The sequence below is a fragment of the Colius striatus genome, chromosome 1 (assembly GCF_028858725.1).
Source record: "Colius striatus isolate bColStr4 chromosome 1, bColStr4.1.hap1, whole genome shotgun sequence".
Classification (NCBI taxonomy): Eukaryota; Metazoa; Chordata; class Aves; order Coliiformes; family Coliidae; genus Colius; species Colius striatus.
This window is the reverse complement of record NC_084759.1, coordinates 157,069,809-157,093,755: the sequence shown is the minus strand read 5'-3', so window position 1 is coordinate 157,093,755 and position 23,947 is coordinate 157,069,809. Positions and strand designations below refer to the sequence as shown.

General features: G+C 36.3%; 1 protein-coding gene across 3 annotated transcripts in view; it reads left to right on the top strand.

The window, feature by feature from the left end:
* The first annotated feature begins 5,425 nt into the window (after nucleotides 1-5,425).
* Nucleotides 5,426-23,947, top strand: part of NR1H4 (nuclear receptor subfamily 1 group H member 4) — a 33,211-nt gene continuing 14,689 nt past the window's right edge. Inside the window, exons 1-5 of one of the 3 annotated variants that reach the window (XM_010209474.2) lie at nucleotides 5,426-5,510; nucleotides 14,082-14,444; nucleotides 19,235-19,375; nucleotides 22,800-22,933; nucleotides 23,456-23,554. In XM_010209474.2, the coding sequence (XP_010207776.1) occupies nucleotides 5,426-5,510; nucleotides 14,082-14,444; nucleotides 19,235-19,375; nucleotides 22,800-22,933; nucleotides 23,456-23,554 (822 nt within the window). Of the gene's footprint in view, nucleotides 5,511-14,081; nucleotides 14,445-19,234; nucleotides 19,388-22,799; nucleotides 22,934-23,455; nucleotides 23,555-23,947 lie in introns of all 3 variants that reach the window. The other 2 variants (XM_061988477.1, XM_061988618.1) reach the window with 2 other exon arrangements.

Below are 23,947 nucleotides of genomic sequence, written 5' to 3'. Positions count from 1 at the left end.
ATGAGTAATCCTTGTCCATTAGGGCACTGAGCCAATGAGCCCAAGCTTTGATTCATTGTGTTATCACTACTGGCTTCTGCTAAACCTTAAAACAAAACAAAATAAAACAAAAATGTTCCTCTGTGAGAATCGTTAGGATATTGAACTGAGTGCAGAGCTGTCTTACATCCTGCCATCTGCAGTCTTCCAGAAAACAACAGTAAGTAATAATTCCTTAAACCAAGAGCTTTTGCTGTTATGTGGTATAAAAGCAATTTTCTCACCTGAATTATTTAGGGGATGTTAATGATTTTTTTTTTTTACCAGAAAAAGAAGGGGGAAAGATTTTTAAAGCTAATATTTTATTAAAGAATAATATAAGAAAAACTAATTTCATCTACAAAATTGGTGCAACAGCCAGAATTCCCCTGGGGGAAAAAATGTTAAGGTCATGAAAAATAATGACAGTGTTGGAATTTTTCTCTAGAAAGCTGGCTTCTGTGAGTCACTGGAAAAGAAATAATAACTTTGATACTGAGTCTTCCTGCAATAACACTATCTAATTATTTATATCTATCAGCTTTAAAATTGTATTGGTTTGTTAATCTTTTATCCTTTTAGGAATAGAAAATGTTTAAAACATGTTTCATAGAAGAACAGAGGACAATCCGGAAAGGGAATGATTATATTTGGTTCATGAAATTTCTTTGGCAATTTTATGTATAGATTCCAGGTGCATTTTATGAAGTCCAGGACTTTAGCACTTATTTCACGTAATTAGCACAAGCAAAACAGGCTTTCACATTTCAAGTGCTTACTATTTGGAACCATTACCACTTTTTAAGAAAATGCAAATTAATTGAATCTGTTAAATGTCTGATTGCCGTTTATCTTCAGAAAACTATAGTCATGGTTGGACACATCTGTCTTGTTATTTTTATTGTTATTGCTTGTGTTACAGAGAACTCAGAGATCCTAAAACTAGACTGAGATCTAGATTTGGACTAGATGGTAGTCCAAAAACAGGTGAAGAAAGGAGAGTTTGCCATTTTATCAGGCGAGACATAAAAAAGATGCTGGAGAGAGGAAGACACAGAAATAGCAATCTGATGTAATCTCAGAGACAGCCAGAAGCTGTCCTCACTCTTTGAAATTACACCTACACTACAGAAATGTCATTGAGATTTCTGGTAGAGTTTTTAATTCTACTTGTGACTGATTTAAAGATATTTTCATTTCAAAATTAAGCTATAAAAATATCCCCTTTTTTGTGATTTTTTTTTTTTGTTTTTGTGGGGTTTTTTTTGTGTCCTGTGTCCTTTTGCTGCTCTGATTCGAAATGTCACATTAAAAGATCTAAACAATACATTTCAAGCAAACACAGTAACACCATCCTGCCTCTGGTTCTCAAACTTCCTCACATTCTTGCTTGTATTCTGCATCAGTTGCCACGTAGCTGCCCATGGTGCCACGCATGCCAAAATGATCTGTCAAGAGACAGAAAGGCTAGAAATAAGGAGCACAAATCTTTCTAAGGCTTTCATGTCTCTTTGAGACACTTTAAAACAAACAAACAAGTAACTAAAAAAGACTTTCAAATAAGTGAGGCACTACATTAAATGCGCTACAAAAGGCTATGAGGCCAGATCAAAAGCCTGTGAGCTAGATCAGAAACTTACCATTGATGTTATCAGCATTTGGATCAAGCCATAGATTAATGATATTACTGAAATTTCTCTCTGAGCAATTGGCAGCTAGATGTGTAAAGAGTACGACAATATCATGAGACAGAAGAAGGGAAATGTACCTCACTAATATTCATAACAAAATTTGCCAATGCTTTGATCTATCTTCCTCTACTGAGTAACTGAAATAGGTTCAATCATTCCTCCTCTGAAGGTAAAATGCAATCAGACTATCATGGAGCTTTCCTGATGATCAAATGTATTTTTACTTTACTTGAATGTATGAGGCTATAATGCTTTTGTCTTTCAGTGAGCCCAGTTGATTTTTAACATTATTTAATTAAGAGGTTTGTCTTTGCTTACACAGAAGCCAGGAGAAGCTTTACTGTTGACCATAGCAGGGTCAGAGATAGTCCATTGATAAGAGCTCACAATAAATCTCAAACCTACACCCATATGCATCATAAACATGCATTGATTGACTGTTATAAAGTATGCTAAAGGATATATGTAAAAATTTTATGTAATTCAGAGATCTTAATATGCAATAATTGAAAATAATCTCGAGCAATCAGGCATATGCTTTGCTATATACATACTGATATCTGGTTTTATTTGCTGTATCTTTTTGTCTTACAAAAATAATCTCAAAAAGGAGTGGAGTAAATAGGTTCCATAGGTTTATTAACAAGTTATCTAAAATAATTATCTGAGGGAGGAGAAAAAAAAGCATTGTAACATCCCATGCCTCTTAGTTTCTCTTGAGGAACTCACATTTTAGAGAGCAATTTTGATTTCCTATGCATCTATTTCCTTTATTTCAGATTTTAACTATAATCAGGTGCATTTTTTGTTATACCTCAGGATGGTTAAGCTAGTCTAGATAGATCTTGACAGCAGTAGCTAGGAGATATGCCTCATATAAGGAAACAAGTATGATGTGGAAAGATCTACGGATGTTTAGTCATAACAAAGAGGGTAGCAAATAACAGGAAGCATTCCACTTTCATGTGGTCTTATTTGATAAAGAAATCTAAATTTAGTGTGGTTACTGATCTGAGTTCATTCAGATGAACTTATTCTGGAAGCTGCAATGACAATTTTATGTTACCAGCCAAAAAAATGCCTCAGACCATTTATCTTTGGAAGGAATACTTCTGCCAACAGGTTCTGAGCATAGGTGCTGCCCATGGTGTCCTTTGCCACCTGGCTGTGTTGTTAGAAATTTAAGTGCCTCTGTATGTCTGCTGAATATGAGTATCCCAATGGCCAGAGTAATTCTTCTGCTCCATAGGAGTTGTAGCCAACTGTGACAACAGTTGTTGGACTGCAGCAATAGCCTAAGAGGATTAGGCTGAGAACAAGTTACTGATAGGATGTGCACTGTGGAACTGGCTCTTTCAAAGTGGAGTCCATTCCTTGATCTGTGATGCCTTGCAACACCAACTTATGATAACCAACATTATTTCCTAAAACTGAACAATGTGTGGAATACTTGGTGCTTACATGCTCCATATCGTGTACCCAGTGTAGGTCTAAAAGCTGGAAATCAGTAGCTACTTCCTTTAAATAGTGGTGAAATTAATTGTATAAATCTAATACAGGAGAGATGGATCACAGCAGACTGGATTCAGGCGCAAATCAAAGCAAGGTACCAGTCATCATTTAATGAAATGTTTGATGTTCAGGCAAATTTACAGCAGCAAAACTATATGTATTGGAAAATATATTTCCAGCATTCTTGAGGGCAACAACATTTTGTGCCTTGTGGTGAATCCCCAGAAGGTAGGATTAATCTCTTCCATGAAATCCTGTAAATGATCTACATCAGCCAAATATATTAAACAAAATGAAGTATTACAAAAGGTGGGAACTGTAACACCATCATGAACATTTGACTAAAACTGAATCCATCCTGATAAAAAGTACTGTGGCAGGAGGAGGGGAGATACAAAACCTGTAATGTCCTAGAGTACTTGGAGGTTATGACAAACATATTCTCAAGCTTCTTACTATAACAAAACAGTATTAATAATATTTCTTTTACTGACAATTATTATGATCTTGATTGTGCTGCTGTCTTCTGCCATCACACAACCCTTGTAAGAAGGTGGTAAGAGGAACCCTCTCCCAAACGTTCTGGAAACTGACTGTTAGGAATTGTAAGACCTTTGCAGCCATGTGGGAGCCTCATCTCTTTGAGTTCAGCAGATACCTTCCCCAGCAAATGTGGCGAGGCAGTAAAATGGAGTATTTTGCTATTGCAAAACTATGCTTCTGTGCTAGATTTGAGACAGCGTGTTTACATGTTATTTGCCACAAGAACCCTATCTAGTCTGTGATAAAACTAGCTTTTGACATTTCTGAGTAAACTGTTTAAATTATCTGTAGGCAGGCATTTTAAAATGCATCTGTTTAATTAGAAGGCCATTGTTTATGTTAAGAAATAATGAATTCTTATGGACAAATCTGAATATAATTACACAGTGTGCTTGCCACTCTCACAAGCTACTTCCCAGTCTGTTCAACATTAGAGCCCCCTTCTGCATTCACGTTTTTGTCAGATGACTTCACTTATGCTTGAGAAACAGGCTGAGCCCTCACTGGGAAGCAGACTGGGCTGTAACTCTCAAACGCCTTCAGTAAGTGGAAATGCAGTCCCAGAGATAGTCCTAGGGGAATAAAACCAAAAAACACAATTAAGACTATTAAACAAAACAAAACAGATTTCTGATAACTTTATGCAGAATCCTCTTGGTGTCTGCATCAACCCTTGAGACATCTCCTTTTTGGAGCTTTATGTTCTGTTGCTGGTGGTCCTGCCTCAAATGCAGTCCTGAGTTGCACCATCCTACCCACATGAGCCAGATCTGGACAAAGGAGGCTCTTGCATGCCTTTCTCCTGGATGCAGTGCTCCCATAGCTATAGCCTCCACTCGAATAGGAGGCAGTGGCAGGTCTCTTGGCTCTTATTCAACAGCCTTAGCAGTAGTAATGGGAAGGAGAGGACCTGGCAGTGCCATTGTCAATTTCAGGAGATGGAAGCTGATCCATTTGACTTGCTAGGAAAGTACACTAGTGAGTAGGCATAAGCATCTTCAAACATCACCAAGTGAGAGTTATATGTCTGCTTGAGACCACAAAGGGAAGCAGGTAGACAAGTCTAGTTGTTAGACCAAGGCTTTGATTTCTGTATTTGCCACTATTTATCTTGTTCAGACAGTAATTACTGAAAGCAAGATAAAGAGCCAGTTGATGGAAATTAAACTCAAGTTTCCTGACTTGTTTCTTCTGCCCAACCATGAACTTACATATTTTCAGTAAGTGAAAACAATGAAATGGTGAAAGGGTGGAGTAAAAATAGTGCAAGCAACTGTTATTCCCTGGAAGGGTTGAGGTTGGGCAGCATGTCCTCAGCAGGTCAAGCCAGTGCTTCAGTCTGTGGACATTTAAATAAAGTTGAGCATAAGCTGACATTAGCTTTAAATGAACAGGAGAAAGATAGCAAATAAAATATACCACAGCAGGGAGACAAACAAACAAACTAGATGCAGCATTTTATTCAAAGACTGAATGAGGAACTTTAACTTCAAGCCAACATTTGTTACAGTAAATATTGAAACAACCTCCTGAATTCTGCCTCACAATAGGTACAGAAAAACAAATTTTCTTGTTTAAAATATTCTTTTCACTTTATATCTTTCAAGGTCTCCTTTCAACCTATTTCTTAATTAGCATATTCCTCCTGAACGGAAGAATAAATGGGATCTGAAATGAATTTAATAGGACATCACCAGCTAGCCAGTGCTGATGGATTTGCTCTTGCTGAAGCACCTCACTTGTTTGGTAAGTCACCAAATTAGTTTAAAACAGCAAGCTACCCTTTACTCAGAAACCTAGAAGAAAATGCAGTGAAATCTCGAGTCAAGGACATGTGGTTGACATGTACCAACCTTATTGAGTCTTCAGTACCTATGGAAGGAGTCATAAATAACACATCCATGGTGTTAATATAATCCTGCACACAACTACTATCATCACTGCTCGTAGCAGAGTTTGTAGGTTGTTTTTATAATATTACTTTGATACCTGAAACCATTCAGCAAAGACAGACATTGGTATGTAGGCTGGATGTTATCTTCACCTGAGTCTTTTAAATCAAGCTCAGCAGATATATTTTGAGTTAATTTGTAAAAAAAAAATACACCACAATGTAATTGCATGGCCATATTATGTAAATTTTTGACAATATTTTCATCTACATTTAAACCATTTTCCTATTGAGACAATTAAAATTGACGCTATTAACTTCAATATACAAGAAAATTCTCAATGCAACTGGAAAATGCTCCTTGTTCTAATTCCATTGAATTTTTCAAGGATAAGAATGGCTTTGTTGATGAATGAAGAATTCTTGGTCAATATTTTATAAACATGGGGAAAACAGTCTTGTGTTTATATATACTGCTAAGAGGAAAAAAAAAAAGAATACTACATTTTTTTGCCTTTCAGCAGAGGGGCACATTCATTGAGTAACATGATACATTGAGGGCCTCACACACAATACAGATCCCCACAGAAAGCTACCACAGTTCCGAAGTTTCCAGTCCAAATAAGACCAAAATTCTGTCTTTTTGAGTGCTGAAAAAAATGAAACCGTTTCAATTGCATCTATTTGAAATACTAATAGGGCCTCGGGCATGGAGACACTCTGACATGCAGAATCACTCCTGCTACAGAGCTCTTTGGAGTAGGGAGCATTTCTCCAATTCAGAACACTTCCAGGGTCCTGGCTCTGTACAGATAAACTAAAGCATTATATAAGCAAAACCTGTTACATTATTGTGTGATGGGTTTTTTTTTTCCTAAATATGTTTGGTTTTGGTGGGAGAAATGCTTTTGCAATTGTTAAAATAGTATATGTAAGTAACTAAAACACTTCTTTGCTACCTGTTTCAATGTCAGGACATTATATAAAAAGAAGAGAATAATGTTCAAAGCTAAGCTGCCAAATTTTTTATCCAGTCATCCCTTTAAAAGTCCTGTATAACTAAGCTACTTCAAATTTTTATCAAGATTTCCCCCTCATTTTCCACTATTTTTTCACTAAATATTATTTTTAAAGAGTAATGATCAGATATCTTCAAAATACAAGAACATTAATGTAAAATACTCTCCCTCCATACTGAAATCTTATTCAGAAATTATGAGGTCTTCAGAAGAGGGATTTTGTCTTTCATTGTAGGTATTCAGAGCTTAGCACAACTGAGATTTAATTAAAGCTGGCATTTCTGTTACAGAAGGAAATAATGTATTAAGAGGTTGAATCAGGGGTCTCATTAGGAAGGAGACTTAGCACTCCTGCTGTGTTTCACTTAAGCTGATTTCTGTTTTGCAGAACATCACTCAAGATTCAAAAGTGAGTTCTGCATAAAACTGGTGTCTTTCACATTTATAGCTAGAAAAAAACATCAGAAATATTATGCAACTGAAACATGACTCCATCTCAATTTTCTACTTGTAATCTAGCTGTGTTTTTAGACATTCAGGTTTAGCAGGTAGAAACTTATGAACTCAAGGAAACAGGAATATTTTTTTTTCTTTTAAATACCCCTTAGAATATACATTTCTTCCAGCACTTCTCTCACATTACATCTCTGATGTAATACAAGCAAGAAATTACTGGCTTACAAACAACGATCTTTATACAAAAGACTCCTTTTTCAAAGATGCACATTCACATTCTGTAAAAAAACCTTGGGAATATATTATCTTTTCATTGCATTTCACTCAGTCTACAGTGAGAGTGTTCTTAGACCTTCAAAACCAAACATAAGTGCATCTTCAAACATTAGCACCAGGTCCAGGTCTCTCAAAAGCAATATTGTTAATCATGAGTTGCTTGTGCTATGAGCCTCATCACCATGGCAATTCCAGGGCACTCAAGATTTCTAGTTGCAGCAGGTTTCAGAAGAGTTTAAAGAAAAAAAAAAAAGATTTTCTACGTTTCAGTAGTTGGAAATTGTGTGTTGTTATTTTAACAACATACATGTAAGATAAAGTATCACTTCATGTCTTTGAAGTTAGTGTATTTTAACTGCAGTTTTTCACTTCTTCAGTTATCAGTCCCTGGAAAAGGGGGCCCCAAATGCAAATGAGGAAGGATCTTTAATCTGACAGAAGCGAGGATCTTCCCCTTCCACCCTGTCTTCCTGGAAAACTACTTCCATTTTCCTACCTCACTACTCAGATGACTTACAAAAAATATCTTTTTGAAGAAGAAGTGGCCAAAACCAGATATATCCTCTACAGCATCTGTGTGCAAGATGAAGTTTTTCTTCCTCACAGCTCTGGTTTTCCCAGTAAGGGAAACAGACTCTTGATGACAAAAATCTGAGGTCTCCATGGGACCTGTCCTGTTAAGATACTGTTCCTCAGTCAAATCCTGTTTTTATTTCACAAGCCTCATTGAATTGAACAGGGCCAACTATGTGAAGACAAGTCCAATTTCATATCCTGAACTGACACACCAATCTGCATTTTTGAACCCCTGGTCTTTGAAACCTTTGGGAACTTTGTAGTTCAGTTTAGAGCCATGGGTTTATTCTGTGGACAATTCTACCATGATTAGATATAGATTGATCAGAGCTCCTTCACTTTTCTCCAAATGATGCAACACAAGTTGTGACATAGAAGTCACTGAGGTGCATTAGCAGAGCAAGGTGCTGAAGCTGACAATACTTGCTCTAATGCTTGGAAATTCAGCTGGGATAACAACACTGTTGCTAAAATGTATTTGATAGTATCGTTCAATTGTCTTCTAAAGTTTTTCTTAGTAGTGCCAATGCATGTGTTAAATACTTGTATCTCTACTAGCTTATTTCTTCCAATGGTAATCACTTGACCTTTTTTAACAAAGGACTAAACTAGACAGACACCAAAAGTATCTACTTCACATTTTAAATGTGGAGGATAAGCTTATATATTTGTATGGCATCTGAAATATATATAACATTTGACTCAAACTGTCATTTATCTAAGTAAATATCAAGCCTTTAAAGTAATAGACCCATTCTGTTTTCTGTGATGGCACCTTATATTGAAATTTTTAGCATGCATGATATTGTGTGAAACTTCAGCTATTAGAGTTAGAATTACTTCCAACCTGGAAAGATAAGTCAGTACTACTATATATTTAATTTTAATAAAGGCCCAATTTAAGTATTTTTTGATAGCCTGTTAATGTTTTCTTATCGTGTGACATCAAAACATAGGAAGACAAGAAATGCCACCCTCATTGCACATGTTCCTAGATGAGAAGGAAGTTTTTGGGGTGAACGTGCACTTTTAAAAGCTGTATTGAAATGGACAACGAAGAATGAACAAAAAATGACAAGTAACAAAGGGGAAAATACAGCAGTACTTCTAAACTTGTCTTAAATATGTGACATATAAGAACAACAAAATGCCTTTGAAAAATGTCACAGATGCAGTATAGTGCCTAAGACAAATTTAAAAGTCTGAGTTCTTTTAGATAAATTTGCATTTGTCCCAGTTATGCCCTTAAAAAAAAAAAAAAGTAGTAGGATCAAGTGTCCAAACTGATTAGACAGCTTCAGGATCATAAAATATGTTAAGTAACTCTTTGTTTTTAGCACCATCTGGCAGATGATATAACATCTGGCTTCATCCCTGCAGAGAATACAATTAGCCCTCTAACAGAACCCCAAATCAAAAGGAAACAAACCAACGCAAATTAGAACAGAAAATCATTGTATATACAATAATTACAAGGAGAGTCAAACCAAACAATGTTAATTTGAGGAAAAAAAAAATGATGAGAAGGAGTGCAGATAAACAGAGCTCTGAGGGTGAAGGTTGCAACACCAAGGCAAAACCACAATGCATTTGTGGGATACTTTCACAATATTTCTGTGCTTAAAAAAAAAAAAATCTGTTAATCCAGTCAGCTAAACATATCTCTTCTAATATTGAAGTGGTTAATCTATTGCACAGAATCGCTTAACATTACCAAACATTTATTGATAAAAATTTTGTCGTAAATCACAGTATGTATGAAATTACAAAGGCTAGGCTACTTGAAGGTTTCCCCTTTAACAGTAACCAAATTTTATCCAGGTAAATCCACACCAGGAACAGACATTGCTATTGTTTCAGTCACTTACAAACAAGTTTCTCTGTAATGGAGTTAATCAGTAAACTATATAACCTCTGGCCTGTGTCACTCCTTTGCTAATCTTAAAGAAAGTTCTCACAAGATAGAAGGCAGCAGGACACAGACAAAGCAGAATTAAGAAGTTTAATTTATACATAGTCTTTAGAGGGAAGGGGAAAAAAAAAAAAAAAGAGGGATAAGAAGACTGGATACCTTAAGGAGAGTATTTTTCTTCAAGAAATGATCAGACCAGACAAAGCCTAAGGTAGGGTATTGTGTTCTTGCTTGGACCTGTTTGTCGTCTAGTCTCACATTCTTCCTTGAAACTGTGGGATATTAGAAGGTTGTTTAAACCAAGTGATCTTTAAAGTTCTGTGAATAATTTGTTTGAAATTAAATCAGAAATCCATTAATGGTTATTTTACAGTTTCCAAATTACTTAATCCTGAATCTTGTCCTTAGTTAAGTTCCTTCATGAATATCCTACAGAGAGCCACAGCTTCATATTTTAAACCTGCTTAGAATTATTTGCTATTCAATTAGATTTATATTAGTGGAAAAATAACTTTTACACTGAAATGGGACCTCATAATTTCTATAATATTCTGAATAAAAACACCTTCAATCTGCACACAACCTCAGTTTAATTCTGCAAAAGGAAAAGTCTCTTTTATTTATAAAAGTGGTTAAGTCGGTCACATATTTTTTAAAATCTTGTTTAAAGTTTTAAGGAAAAAAAGCAAAACTCTTTGTTGAGTTTTGGTTGCAAATGATATTGTGGAAAAATATTTGTAAAATTATGACCATATCTATATGATTGTTTCACTTTGATATTAGTAAGATTTCCAGATTCCTGTAAAATATTTTTCAATGAAACAAAATTATTTGCAAAACCTAATCTAAAAGATTAATAGCTTTTAGTAACATCACATTTGTGTGTGTTTAGGTAGTGTTTCTTTGAATACCTAAAAGGTTATACCTCCAAAAGAAAAAATAGGTAACTGTTTAAAAATGGTTAAGACCACACAAACGTAAAATATAGTTATTCCAGTGAGCTTGTTTCTAATTTCACTTTCACTGCTTATACTACTGTAACTCCAGTGATTTCAGTGGGCTGGCTCATGCTTTACAGTGGCATGAGACCAGCCCATCTCAGACTTCTACTAACATATATCTCAACAAAACCACACATACATTCCTCTTGGTGAGATAAGATTACTATTCTTTTGTGATAAGAAACTATTTGGTCTAGACTCACATGTACTTTGCAAAGCAAAATTTCAAAACTCAGTGTGGTTTTCAGATATCACACAGGACAGAGCAGTGCACCATATGTGACTGAAAGCAGGACTGCTTTGGTATACAGAGGGCTGGGAAACACAGTTCAGACCACATTTTTTGGATCGGGTTATAGAAATACTTTGTCCTAATAAGTTCAGGGTATCTGCTTTCTAATTCAACCTCATAATTTGTGTCAACTTTTTAACATAATATTTCAGAGCAAAAAGCATCAACTAAATAATAATCAGATTAATTCTGAAATTGTCTTTAGAGAACATCTTCATAAACAATCATTTTTAGGAACAATTTCAGATCACTAATCCTTTGGAGCAGACCATTTATTGCAATGCAGAATTCTAGACTCATTGATGATTTTGTGGAGGTTAAAAAAAAATGAGAACTGTTTTTGATCTGCTCTGGGTAGAGAATGGTGTCTCATTCTGTAAGACCAAGTTAGCTGATTGCTAAGGATGAAATACAGATATCCAGAAAAAAAAAAAAAAAGGAAATAAACCCCTTTTAAGACAAAATGGGAAAACCTACATAGTTACAATCTCATTATCTTTAAAAATCAGTCTGGTGTCCATAACTAGTATCCAAGCACTTTCCAGAGTTTTATCTGTAAACTTGTTTTACATCAAACAAGACCATGTTCTCTCAGACTCTCTTAACCATGCCTGTTTTTCTCTTTTGCTTCCATTGCTCTGAGCATGGACTCAATTCAGTTGAACTTTTTAACTATGTGCCTGAAACAAAAGGAGAAAGGAGACACAGCTGTTTTTTTCCTTTTCATTTTGGGATTATCCCACTTTCCTTCAGAAAGCTCAATTAACTAAGTAATTACTAACCAGAAAATTACAACTTCAGTCTCCAAACTTCCTTTCCAAAGAGAGACTGAATGATTTGCATAACGATCCTGTATCTCACAATTAACACCAATTTTCATACCTGAAGTACCTTGACAAGTCTTAATTACCAGAAATCTCAATAAATGGTAAATATAATTGAAGAAAGACTTCCCACTCATTAAACCTATATGGAATAATAAAGGTCAGCATCAAATCTTTGCTGTCCTCATCCTTTATGTGTTTTGTCACCACTACAGCTGGCAGATGTTGGTGATAAGTTTATATTTGATACATGAAAGTGTAACTTCTCCTCCAGGATATCCTACAGGGTTCCCAAATGCCTGTATTTTTTCTCTGGTTTCAGTATGTCTATGCTTTTTATTTAAGGGCATAATCTTGGAGTGGGGAGTGTCTTCTGCTATTCTGCTTTTGCTAGTGTAGTTATTGGGGCCCTAGAATCTTCTGGAGTGATTAAATGCAATCAAAATTAAACTGTTAATAATAATGTCATCATTATTCTCATTTGATTTTATGTCACATTTTTCCAGACATCTTGCTGTTTATTCTTGAACTAAGACCAGAACATTTGCTATTGGGAAAGCCATGCTGCGAACAATACAGCAACCACACAAATCCAAAAACTTGTATGGCTTCTGCAGCACAGTGTAGTAGGAAGGGCAGCAGTTGCAGAGCAAGATCATGAGACCTTGAAAGTGAAAAAGCAGGCAAAATGAGAAGGTTACTTTCTGGCACTAACTGAAGTGAGACAAAAGTGAGGGAAGAATCTCCTGCTATAGATTTTAATTACTGTTGTCATTAGAGATGTTCCCTCTGCTTCTCTGTTAGTATTTCTTCATTATTTCTGATTCATCAGAAGTGAAGGAGATTTGCCAGGGAACTAATTTTATGTCAGCAAAAATGTTTTTGCAGTGCTTCTGAAACACTGTTAAGTAATGGTCACCAATGAATGTTAATCTACGATTTCCTTGTAAAGACTGCTGCTGACTCCAATAGAAGTGGGACTCAGTCTCTTCCTGGAAATACACATTGTGTTTTTAATATTCTCTTTTTTGAACTAATGAAGGAATTGTGTCAGTGTTTTCATGAAACAGCAAGACATGGCTCTCTGACAGAAAATACAAAGTAGTTTGCAAACAACTTTTAAATCTCTCTTTTCAATTGTTTGACATGGGCTTGACTTTAATGACACCATCCAGGGACTGCTAGATGTTGTCAAACTTGCAGTACAGGAAAAAGAAAGAAAGAAAACAAAATATTAAGTTGTTTGCATTTTTAAACCTGATATTTAACGGGCAAAGTTACAGTAGCCTCTCAATACTGTGTTGATCCTAAGACGGAAAGTTGTGATTTCCTGTACCACTGCCAGGTTTGTTGTTGGCTCAGGGGTGAACAGTGGTGGCTTACGCAGGTGCTTTTTATGAAAACTGTACAACTGCACTGAGTGGCACAGGCTTGTAGAGGTTGGGGACCAGGCTGCAGAATTTGGTTAGGTGGCCATTGGAAGCTGGATGGAAATAAGGTCAACTTTCACCAATTTTCTTTGGAAACTCTTCCCCATTTCTTCTTGTTAACTTTACTTTCCCCTTTCAGACTCTTCTTGAAGATTTGTTGCATGTTCTCGTACTCTCAATTAAGCCTCACTCGTTGCCTTTTCCCAGCACAATTTTTTCCTGTCATGACATATTCATTCAGAATTAGACAGAAATCAAAATGATGTTCCAGTCTTGATCTAGCTTTTAACAATGCCATAAGATTTGTGGATTTTGGTTATTTATTTTGGTTTATTTTATTTTATCCTGCTGAGAGACCTAATTTGCGTTGCTAGCCTCTTTGAAGTGTGGGTTTAATGTAAGTGTCAATGTCAGACATTTCCACCACTAATAAAGGAGTGTCTGAAAGTGATTAAGTTACTTTTAAAATATCTTGCAATGCATTTGCATAGGACTAGGACCACAGCAAATCTGAGCTCAGATAATGCAATCTTTATGATTATGCCTCGTTTTTGAGATGAATGTCTGGAAGTGGAAACTTCTCTATTAACTGCAGTTTCATAGTGGTAATACATATTGGGTTTACATTAATATTTTCCAGGTGTCCTTTCGGAGCCAATGAGTTCCCCAGTGCAAGAGGCAGATGTGTCACCTTACACACAGTACAACAGTGTACCATTTCCCCAAGTTCAACCTCAGATTTCATCGTCACCTTATTACTCCAACCTAGGCTTCTACCCTCCACAGCATGAGGAATGGTATTCCCCTGGGATGTACGAGCTCAGGAGAATACCTTCAGAGACCTTTTTCACAAGGGAGACAGAAATAATGGATATCCCTGCAGCCAAAAAGCCTAGACTGGGTCACTCCACAGGAAGAATGAAAGGAGAAGAGCTCTGTGTGGTCTGCGGTGACAAAGCTTCTGGTTACCACTATAATGCTCTTACTTGTGAAGGATGCAAAGGTAGGATGAAATCAATTGCAGAACACCGTTCAGCTAATAAGCACAACAGGTTCTGAAAGATTTTTTTCTTTCTTGTTAATTTTATCTGAGCCATTAAGCATTTTGGAGATTTATGTTTGTATCTCATGTATACACTATTCTGTATTTTTCCCAAGACAGGTTGGCAGCATCTTCCACTATTTTCGTGTGATAATAGTTGGCCGACTTACAGTTCTTGAACCATCATTAGCTATTGGTAAACTAAAGAACAGCTTCCACGTGGAGGCCTGGCAGCCTGGCTCTGCTGCCTTGGAGACTGTTTATACTGACCTCTGCCCGTGGAAGGAACTAAACCCATGGAGGCCCTTGAGAGTTCAGTGCTAGTCTGTCCCAGAAATCAGCTGTATACCCAGGTCAAATGCCTCCTGTAGTGCACATTAATAGGATGTGAAAGCTGTCATCTCCCACCTGAGGCCATTCCCAGAGAATCTTTCCACTAGCTCCCAAAGGATACAATGGGTGTCTTCAGGTTTGTGAAATTAAAGTGTTTCTAATTCTGGGCTTTCTTCTAGGGATAACCTCTATCCCTAGGGAGGGAGCTCATTTAGGAAACAGATGGTATCTGTAGGATAAATACCTTGCTTCTTAGTAGAACAGTATTCACAAGCTGGTGTCAAGAGAAACAGGATATAGAAAATCATTGCCATTATCAGAAGTATTTTAGCAGAGGGATAAAAGGTTATGTCAATGGAATAACTGTTATACGTAAAGACAGTTACCCTGTGACAGGCCTGAGGTACCTTATAGAAGAAAACTAATGCCCTAGTTTTTCATTCTATTCTGTGAATAAATACTTCATTATCACTTCTGTTCAACAGATAAAGGCTAAAGCATGGACACTGCCCAGGCACTAGAATATCTTAATATGAAGCTCACTGTCCCTGAGAGTGGACTTTGAATTAATTTGGGGATTATGCTTTCTCTATTACAAATTCTTTTCTGAGACCACAGAAGATCACAATGGTCAACCAAGCTAAACATGAACATAGACAAAAGTATATCATTTATCTCAATAATTCCAATAAATAACTAGTTTATTTCTGCTATCCATGTGAATAGTCTCAAAGTAAAAAAATACTAACTTATATGAATGTTGTCATTACAAGCCAGATTAAACTCAATTTTAATATGAAGGTTCCAAGTCCTACTGTTTATTAAGTTAATTGATAAATGTCTTAGTAATTTTTCAAAGACTTATAAACTGTGGAATTTGTAAAGAACGTTTCCAGAGGAAAGATTAAAACCACTAGGTAAATGTTCAGACTAAAATAGGTTGTGAAAGGAAATATGTGTTCATCTTTCTACTGATTCATTTTGAATCAATCCATGTAACCATAACTTTACTGCTTTATTGCGATCATTTGTTTTATGTTTTTGCTCTGTTTCATGACTGCAACATCAATCACAAAGAATAGTACTCTTGATCACGCATAGTAAAAGTTGAATTATTTAAAGATAATGCATTCTGCTTCTAAAATAAACTTTAGAGGTGATTAAAGTACCAGATGATTCAGTAAAAGATGTGCTGAGGACAGTAATTCTGTTTGACAGGGTGAAGAGGATGCTATGTTTTCTAGACCTCTGATCACTTTTATGTGTGTGTGTAATTTTTCACTCGGGTATACATTACCCTTAGAGAATGTTGAACAAAACTGGGCTTCGTACTGCAGTTGTGCTCTTATCAGTGCAGTAGAGCAACTATCTCACGTACCTCACGTGTCTCGCATGCAAGTATGAGATTAGCCCTTCTTTTTGGCAGCAAGGCTGTTAATTCATGCTGAATGTTCAAAATAATATGCAGGACTAGTGTTTGCCCAGCAGCAGACCTGCTCCATTGATGCTGTAGACATCTTATTCAAAGGGAGAGGCTTTGCACATATTTTTGTGTGTTTCAGTCCTCTGTGATGAATATGTTAATTTTCTTTTCTTTCTTTGGTAATGTATTCAGCAGCACCCTCCATTCTTTTCCATTTCCTTTCTTGGGCATAAGGAACATTATTAAAATCTTATTTATCATCCCTTATGAGAATTTTAATGTAAAGATATGGCCAGGAGTATGCAATTCCATTTTTTAAAATATATTAACATGTAAGTATGAACTATTTCATTCTTGTTTTACATATTATGCAAAAGTAGACTAAATGAAACATTTGCCCTCATACAAAATTTGGCTGTGATACTTTTTCCTTTAAAAAAAAAAAGCTTTGTTGAGGTTTCTCTCACCTCTACTACATCACTTTAAAAAATATTGCCTTGATTAGCAGTAATAGCATCACAGTTGTGGTTTGTAAAGAATGAGGCAGATCAGGCATTGTTACAGCAGAGAAGTAATATACTGTGCTTTAAAGCATGCTGCAGTGAAGGACATTTCTGAGACAACCTGTGCAGACAGACATCAAGGACGTTTTGATATAGCCTCAGCCTACATAGTGTTTAGACCCTGTGTTTAGACACAGTGGTAGACCCTGTGTTTTAAGATGTTACAGAACAAGTGTGACATAGTATTGTACTTGCTCAGTAAGGCCAGAGAACAAGTTCTGCTGGGAGAAAAACTAGTGTGGATTCCCTCTACTCAGGCTGGTGGTATAAGTTTTTGCAGTCTTCAAACCACTTCTGGTAAAGCTTGATGTCTCTCATGTGAGACTGAGACTACTTGCAAAGAAGGATCCTGCTTTAATCTTCTCACACTTAACAGCCACCAGGCGAGCATGGGCGGAAGGAATGCTGGAGCACATCTTGATAGTCTTACAGAGTGGAGTGGGTGCTTCTTTAGCAACTGTAAACTACAAAAACTTCTACACTGAAAAATCTAAAGCTATTGATCATCAGGTTGGCAAATTGACATATTTATAAAGCTTTTATCTACACTTTTAACAGCTGTCCTCCTTCAACTCTCACAATTTCCATAAGAAAAATCAGAATCAGTAACATCAGAACAGCTCTAGCTATAATTAATCATATTCATGACTAGCTAGGAGAACAAAGCAAATTCAACATCTCCAGGCAACATGAGCTTTTTGTAATTAGACAAGATCAGATAGAAGTTAGATTGTGCCAGAAAAACCTTTGGCTTTTGGGGCTACCCCTTCATTAGCTTAAAAGATGCCATTTCTGACTTACCTCTGATATTTGTAAAACTCCTACTGGTACAGAAGGTCATATAGAAAATATTTCAAATGCTTAAAGTACTTTTTAAATTATTAGTAAATAATAAATGTAGAAATTCCATTCATACAAAACCACTAATTTCAATACAAATTATGAAGAATCCTGTTCAAGAAGACAATGCTTCAATAATTATTTCATGATAAAACTGAAGCAAGAGTAGGGTTTAAACTGCATTTGCCAAAAAAAACCCAAACCAGTTGACTTCTCATTTCATATCATTTCACTTTTTCAAAAATTTTATTTTCAAGAGAAAATATTTGTTTTCTTAAATCTTTTTGGTTCCTAGCTTTTGCATCCATATTTTTGCACTTTTCTTTCACATCCTTACATACTTCACACAATTCATTTACTAAAACTCTTTTCCTTTGCTCCCTTCTGAAAAAGCAAATGCACTTTGAGTGAGTAGAGTGAGTGTTAAAGTCATCAGTTGGACTTATAATGCCATTGATATTTGTGCAGAGTTTTTCAACATTTGCTGCTAATTAATATGTGCCATAAATTACCGGATTTAAATTTAACAAATAAAACTCATAAATTATGTAAAGCAGATGCAGTGGCCATTAACTGACACTGAGAACCTACAGACTAAATCCAGGCCTTTTTTCTCCCTTCGCTGACCAGGAAATGGTAATGTACTAAACACTCATGAATGATGAATAAAAATAATGCCTGGGGCTGCTGGAGGTTCTAAGCAATCTGCATTTCAAAAGAGACTGATGCCAGTCAACTCTATTTACCTGAAAAGCAGCCAATAAAACAGACAGCATGGAATTATAGCAGATTCAGAGAATGCCAGGTTTGCTATGACTACACAGTGGAACTGTTTTATTGATGGCTACACAGTGGTGCTTGGAAGAGACTATGAAACTATAAAAACATAGCCCAAAGTTGGAAAATTGTCATCTGGTAATGGCAAAATCATCATGATGTCTGTTATCTTGCCTAGATTTGATGAGAGAGCTTCTTAGCTAAACATCTTCTGAAAACACACATCACAATATTCAGCGAATGAGGCTGGAGTATCTTGTAAACAGATAAAAAGACGAGGAGGCCAGGTACAATAAATAGGCAGTTATGATGCAGCTTCCTTATTAAACTCTGGAATGGGTAAGGAGACCATTTTGTGGAACTTCTGCAGCTCCCAGGAGTTGAGGGAATGATTACCAGTTACTTAAGTCTCTGTGCATGCTGTATCTCAAGACTTAACAGATTAATATTTTTTTGACTGGCTAATTGTATGGTAGCACTCTACAGTTCTGGTGCTGGTACTCAACCTACATCTGTCAGGTGTCAGATTTGGGTCTGAATTTTCCCAAAATTCACAGTTCCAGGACCTCACTTTGCACTAATGTCTGATGTTTAGTCCTATGATTTATCATGTTGATTTATTAAATTATACGGCTTCAATACCATTGTCAATACAAATATCAATAATATAGTCATATAGGCACTGGAAAAAAACTTGCAGTACAGCAGAATGTGTTTTTGAGGAAACCCAGTGGAGACCAAGCTGCTCGTCAACTCGATAACTTTGCTTCCTTGAGTGTTTTTTTTTTAACTTGTGCCACTGCTGTGTTGTACAGGGTTCTTCAGAAGAAGCATCACAAAAAATGCAGTATACAAGTGTAAAAATGGAGGCAACTGTGAGATGGACATGTACATGAGGAGAAAATGCCAGGAGTGCCGTCTAAGGAAATGCAAGCAAATGGGCATGTTGGCTGAATGTATGTATACAGGTATTTGCATCATGCAGTCAGTGTGTACCAAATACTGTATTTGTTCAATTAAGCTGGTTTTAACAATAAAGCTTTAAAAAATGTCATCTGGCAGGTGGAAGGTATTAAAGATGATGCCATGCCTGTGCATCAAGTCTTGTTGAAAAAGACAAATGCACTTATAAGCAATGAGATTCAGCTGATGATCAGGGACACAAGGGTGAAAGGGCTGAGCAAATGCTGATGGAAGGGCTGTCCTGCACTAGATGATAGCCATTAGTCTGCTTGAGTAGGAAGGAAAACCAGTCAAGGGAAGAAAGTCTGTGGGATGCTCCACAGGAATGAAGAGTTTGCAGTGTTCTGGAAGCCAGAGCATGAAAGTCCTGGTGCTTTTCTTCATTACTCTTTCTGGTGGTCTCCCTGACAAGCTATTGCTAGTCAAGTCCAAATTTTGGCATTAAAACAATGCCATTTTCAAGAGAAGTGGAGGACTGCTGCCAGCAGGAAGTTTCTATGGTCTTGGACACTGTGTTCCCAGACCTCACCCAGCAATAAGGTAAAGCCTGCTAAGGGCTAGCCCTTTTTTATTAGCCTCATTAGTTCTCCTTGTGGTGCTATAGATTTCCCTGTCTTGCATATGGGCACAAAAGTAGAACCATCTCCAGAAATGAAGATGATAGACTTCAATAATGTTTCATATTAAAGTGAATATTATATTCAGATTGACAGCTTATAAATTTCATTGAGCTTCCCATTGGGTAACTTAAAGCAAGAGGGATATTGGGGTGCGATTTCAAACATGTTTCAAACTTGATTTTGAGTAAAATGTTGGCCAATCTATTGTTTTTGCAAGCTTGCTCTTCTTAACAGTCTGTAAGCATCTGCTTCTCTGCCTTCCACGAACAGGGCTACAATTTATTTTTCTTTATGGCTCCAATCATTTTAGCATACACATATGTGTGAAACCAATTTAGGTTCATACAGGAAATTAATCTACTTGGAATTTTTAATATACTTCTATCTCCCAATCTGATCAGAAGATGCTATATTAACTGTTGGTTTTGCAAGAAACAATAAGCTCTGTCAATATTTGGAATGCATTGCCAGAATAATGTAATTAATCTCTCATTCTGCAAATTGAACAGGCTATGAAGATCCTGAAATCTGACATGTTCTTGTGCAATATGTAAATATACGAGCAGGCACCACCACTGTGATGACAGCACTCAAAGTGTCCCTAAGTGTCAGAGGAAAATAACTCCTCTGTGGTGCTATTCCCTGTTTCATTGTTCCAAAATTTTAAGGGTTCAAAATAGCCTGAGTGACTCAGTATGAGCAAAAATACACAACCCATCACTGAAAAAAAATGGGTCAGCGTAAACAATACTGACTGTGCCCACATGAAACTTTTAAACTGACCTATCATTTTCACAAACTGACATATGTGAAACAAAAGCCAGTGAGTGCTGCTGTCATCTGACTCTCTCTCTGCAATGGAAACACTAGATATCTTGTGTTGCTCATGACTTAACCATAAACATGCTCTAATGCATTGCAATGGGGATGTTTGGCAAGCTACTATTTAATGGCTTTTAAGTAGGAGTGTCCTGTATAATTGCTTTTAGTTCAAGGCAAAACAGGACAGTAAAACATGAAACTTCTAGTAGTATAGAGCATTTATTTGGAGGAGGTAGAAAAAACAAACTATAAAATAAAAGTTTACCTTGAACTTTATTCCACTTACTCATTTTGTATGATTGTAATTGCAAGCTATGTAGATTCTTTTTTTCCTTTTGAACAAGCAGGTAAAGTCTTGTAAATATTTATGGCATGGCTACTCAACAATCCTACTCCTGCCCTTTATAAACAAATTACAGGGAGGTCAAAATTACTAACCATCAGTTTCAGCCATTTGTTGTCATTTTGATATCAATTGCAAGTTTCTTAGGTGAAATGTCTACCTAGGGAAGACCCAGATTCTACCATTCTTCCTGGAAGGTAATACCCGTTTAATACCCATTGAAACCTAGCTATCTCTGAGGTAAAAAGTAAACACATCTTTCACATGAGCTTTCCAGATAACTTAAATGGAATCAGAATAAGATGTCAAGGTACTACTCAATAGCAGGAAGTGTGAGAAAAATCTGTCTTATTGCTTGAGGCAAATGTGAACCAAATTTTCCCTAGGAAGGCAGTTGACCAAATCCCAAGCTGATGGAAAACAGTGCAAGTCCATTAACACCATCAAAGGATGCATGGAATAATTTAGAAAAAGAAATCCATGATGCAGTGTGGCAGCACAAATTACGTGGCTCGATACCAATTATTATCTCCATCGTTCCTATTCCCTCCTTTCAAGGTATTATTTTCAGGTCTTATTTTAATCATGTAAATTTCCTCTTCTCTCAGTGGTTCAGGTAGGTTATGTTATATAGTGTTTAAACAGGAAATTAAAAACATTCACAATGAAATTCACTGTTTTCATGGTATCTTTCTCCATCATCATATTCTGACTGAATGAGCCTTTCTTCCTGCTCTGCATTTTCAAAGACGAAGAATTGGAAAGATACTTGAAAGAAGTTAAAAAAAAAAGAAAGAAAGAAAGAAAGAAAAAAGGTCCTGTTCTGATAAGTTTATTTTTAGATGAATACTTAGCTGTTTACTTTTTCATTTGGGTTTTCTGGCTGTCTTCCACAGGTTGTATAGGGTACCAATTGTCCCTTTCTTTCGTCAGCACAAGCAAATTGCTAGGTTTTATGACATCCACACAGGGATGCTCCCTGGGTCAAGGTACATTTGCCAGTCCAAGTTACTTCTAAGCCTACATTTACAATTGTTGGTCTACCTGTACAGTAACACTGTAATAGCTAAAGCCTTGGAGTCCATTTTTCTTAGTGGGCTTTCTGTGCAAAGATTCTCCACTACAGCTATAATATTACTTAAAGATTACTGAAAACATCCCATGCCTTTTGGGTAAGAACAGCTACACTTCAATTCCTGTTTGGATTGGATGAGTAGCATACTTTTGATGACAGTCTTCCAATTTTTCCCATTTATTGTGCTTTGATTCAAATCTTGGGGTTTTCTTTTGGATGAAACTAAACTAAAGACATACTCGATCTCACTATCATTGCTAATGAGTTTTCCATCTGTAAAACCACATTAGAGCTAGTCCAAAACAAGACCTCTGACATGCACACTGTGTGGATGCTGAATCACCAGAACCCACTGTTTTGCTCTGCAGATGGGCTCCTGCTGAGCTAAAATATACTAAGTCTCACTATATTCACATTTCCTGACATGCTCAGGAAACAATCTGAACAGGTAAGTGGGTTTGTTAGTGTAAAGGTCATACATGTGCATGTTTATGTACCTATTTAGTGCCTGAGGCATTTATAACTACAATTACTATCTGTTGTATTACATGTTCTAGGTCTGTTAACAGAAATACAATGCAAGTCAAAAAGGCTACGGAAAAATGTGAAGCAGCCCCCAGATCAGATAAACAATGAAGACAATGAAGGCCATGACATGAAACAAGTGACATCTACAACTAAGATATATAGGGTAAGAAAATTCTTGTGATAGTCTGCATGGTAGTGGTGATATCTGAGCTAAATGTGGCTAGAATAGTGAATACAGAGTACTTGCAAACTCTCTGTAATTGTCTGTATTAATTAAACTCCATCTCCCATGACTTAGGGAAATGAGCGTAGAAGTAGTTCTGATGATTTGTAAACCATCAGTAAAGCATCTGTAAAATCCACAAAGTGATACATATGTCAAGCTATATATCACATACAGTGATGTGTGATATTAAAGTCTGAGCATACCTAGTTAATTGCTGAACATTTCCTTAATTCTAATAATAAACCACACATTTATAAACCACAAAATTCATGTGGTTTAGAAGCATTATACACCTGACTTCTGTACACATCTTTAGAAATCTCAATGACAAGCAAATCTCTTATCTGCTTGGTCTCCAATTGTGAGAAACAGATAATATAGCTTTTACCTAAAGCTAGAGATGCTAGATTATTTCTATGACTACATTTCATGATGGGCTTTTTTTTTTTGCCAGTGTAGGAGAAAATAGAATTCACCCCAGAACAGCAGAACCTCCTTGATTACATCATGGATTCATACAGCAAACAACAAATACCACAGGAGGTGTCAAAAAAACTAGTAAGTACATTAATTAACACATTTTTGAGATGTGGATAATGAAGTTGAGGATTACATGGCAGAAAATATTTGTACTCAGCATAAGTGTAATAAGTAGTAAACTATGGGTAAAAAGCTAACAGTTAAAACATGCTGCAAGTGAGGCAGAATCTCTGGACTCACTCAGTCCAGAGTTAGACCACACCTTTGTTTATCAAACTTTGATGCTAAGAAAAAGCTTTCAACTCCGGAAATACACTTTTACGCTCAAATCTAACCTTTGCTGATTGGAGCTTTGGGTTTTTTTGCATTGGCAATATAGGCAGTGATTTGAATTCAACTTATAGCCAAGCTTCCTTTCTATAAAGACACCATCATGGAAGCCTAAAAATATTTTCTTCTTTTTTTTTTTTT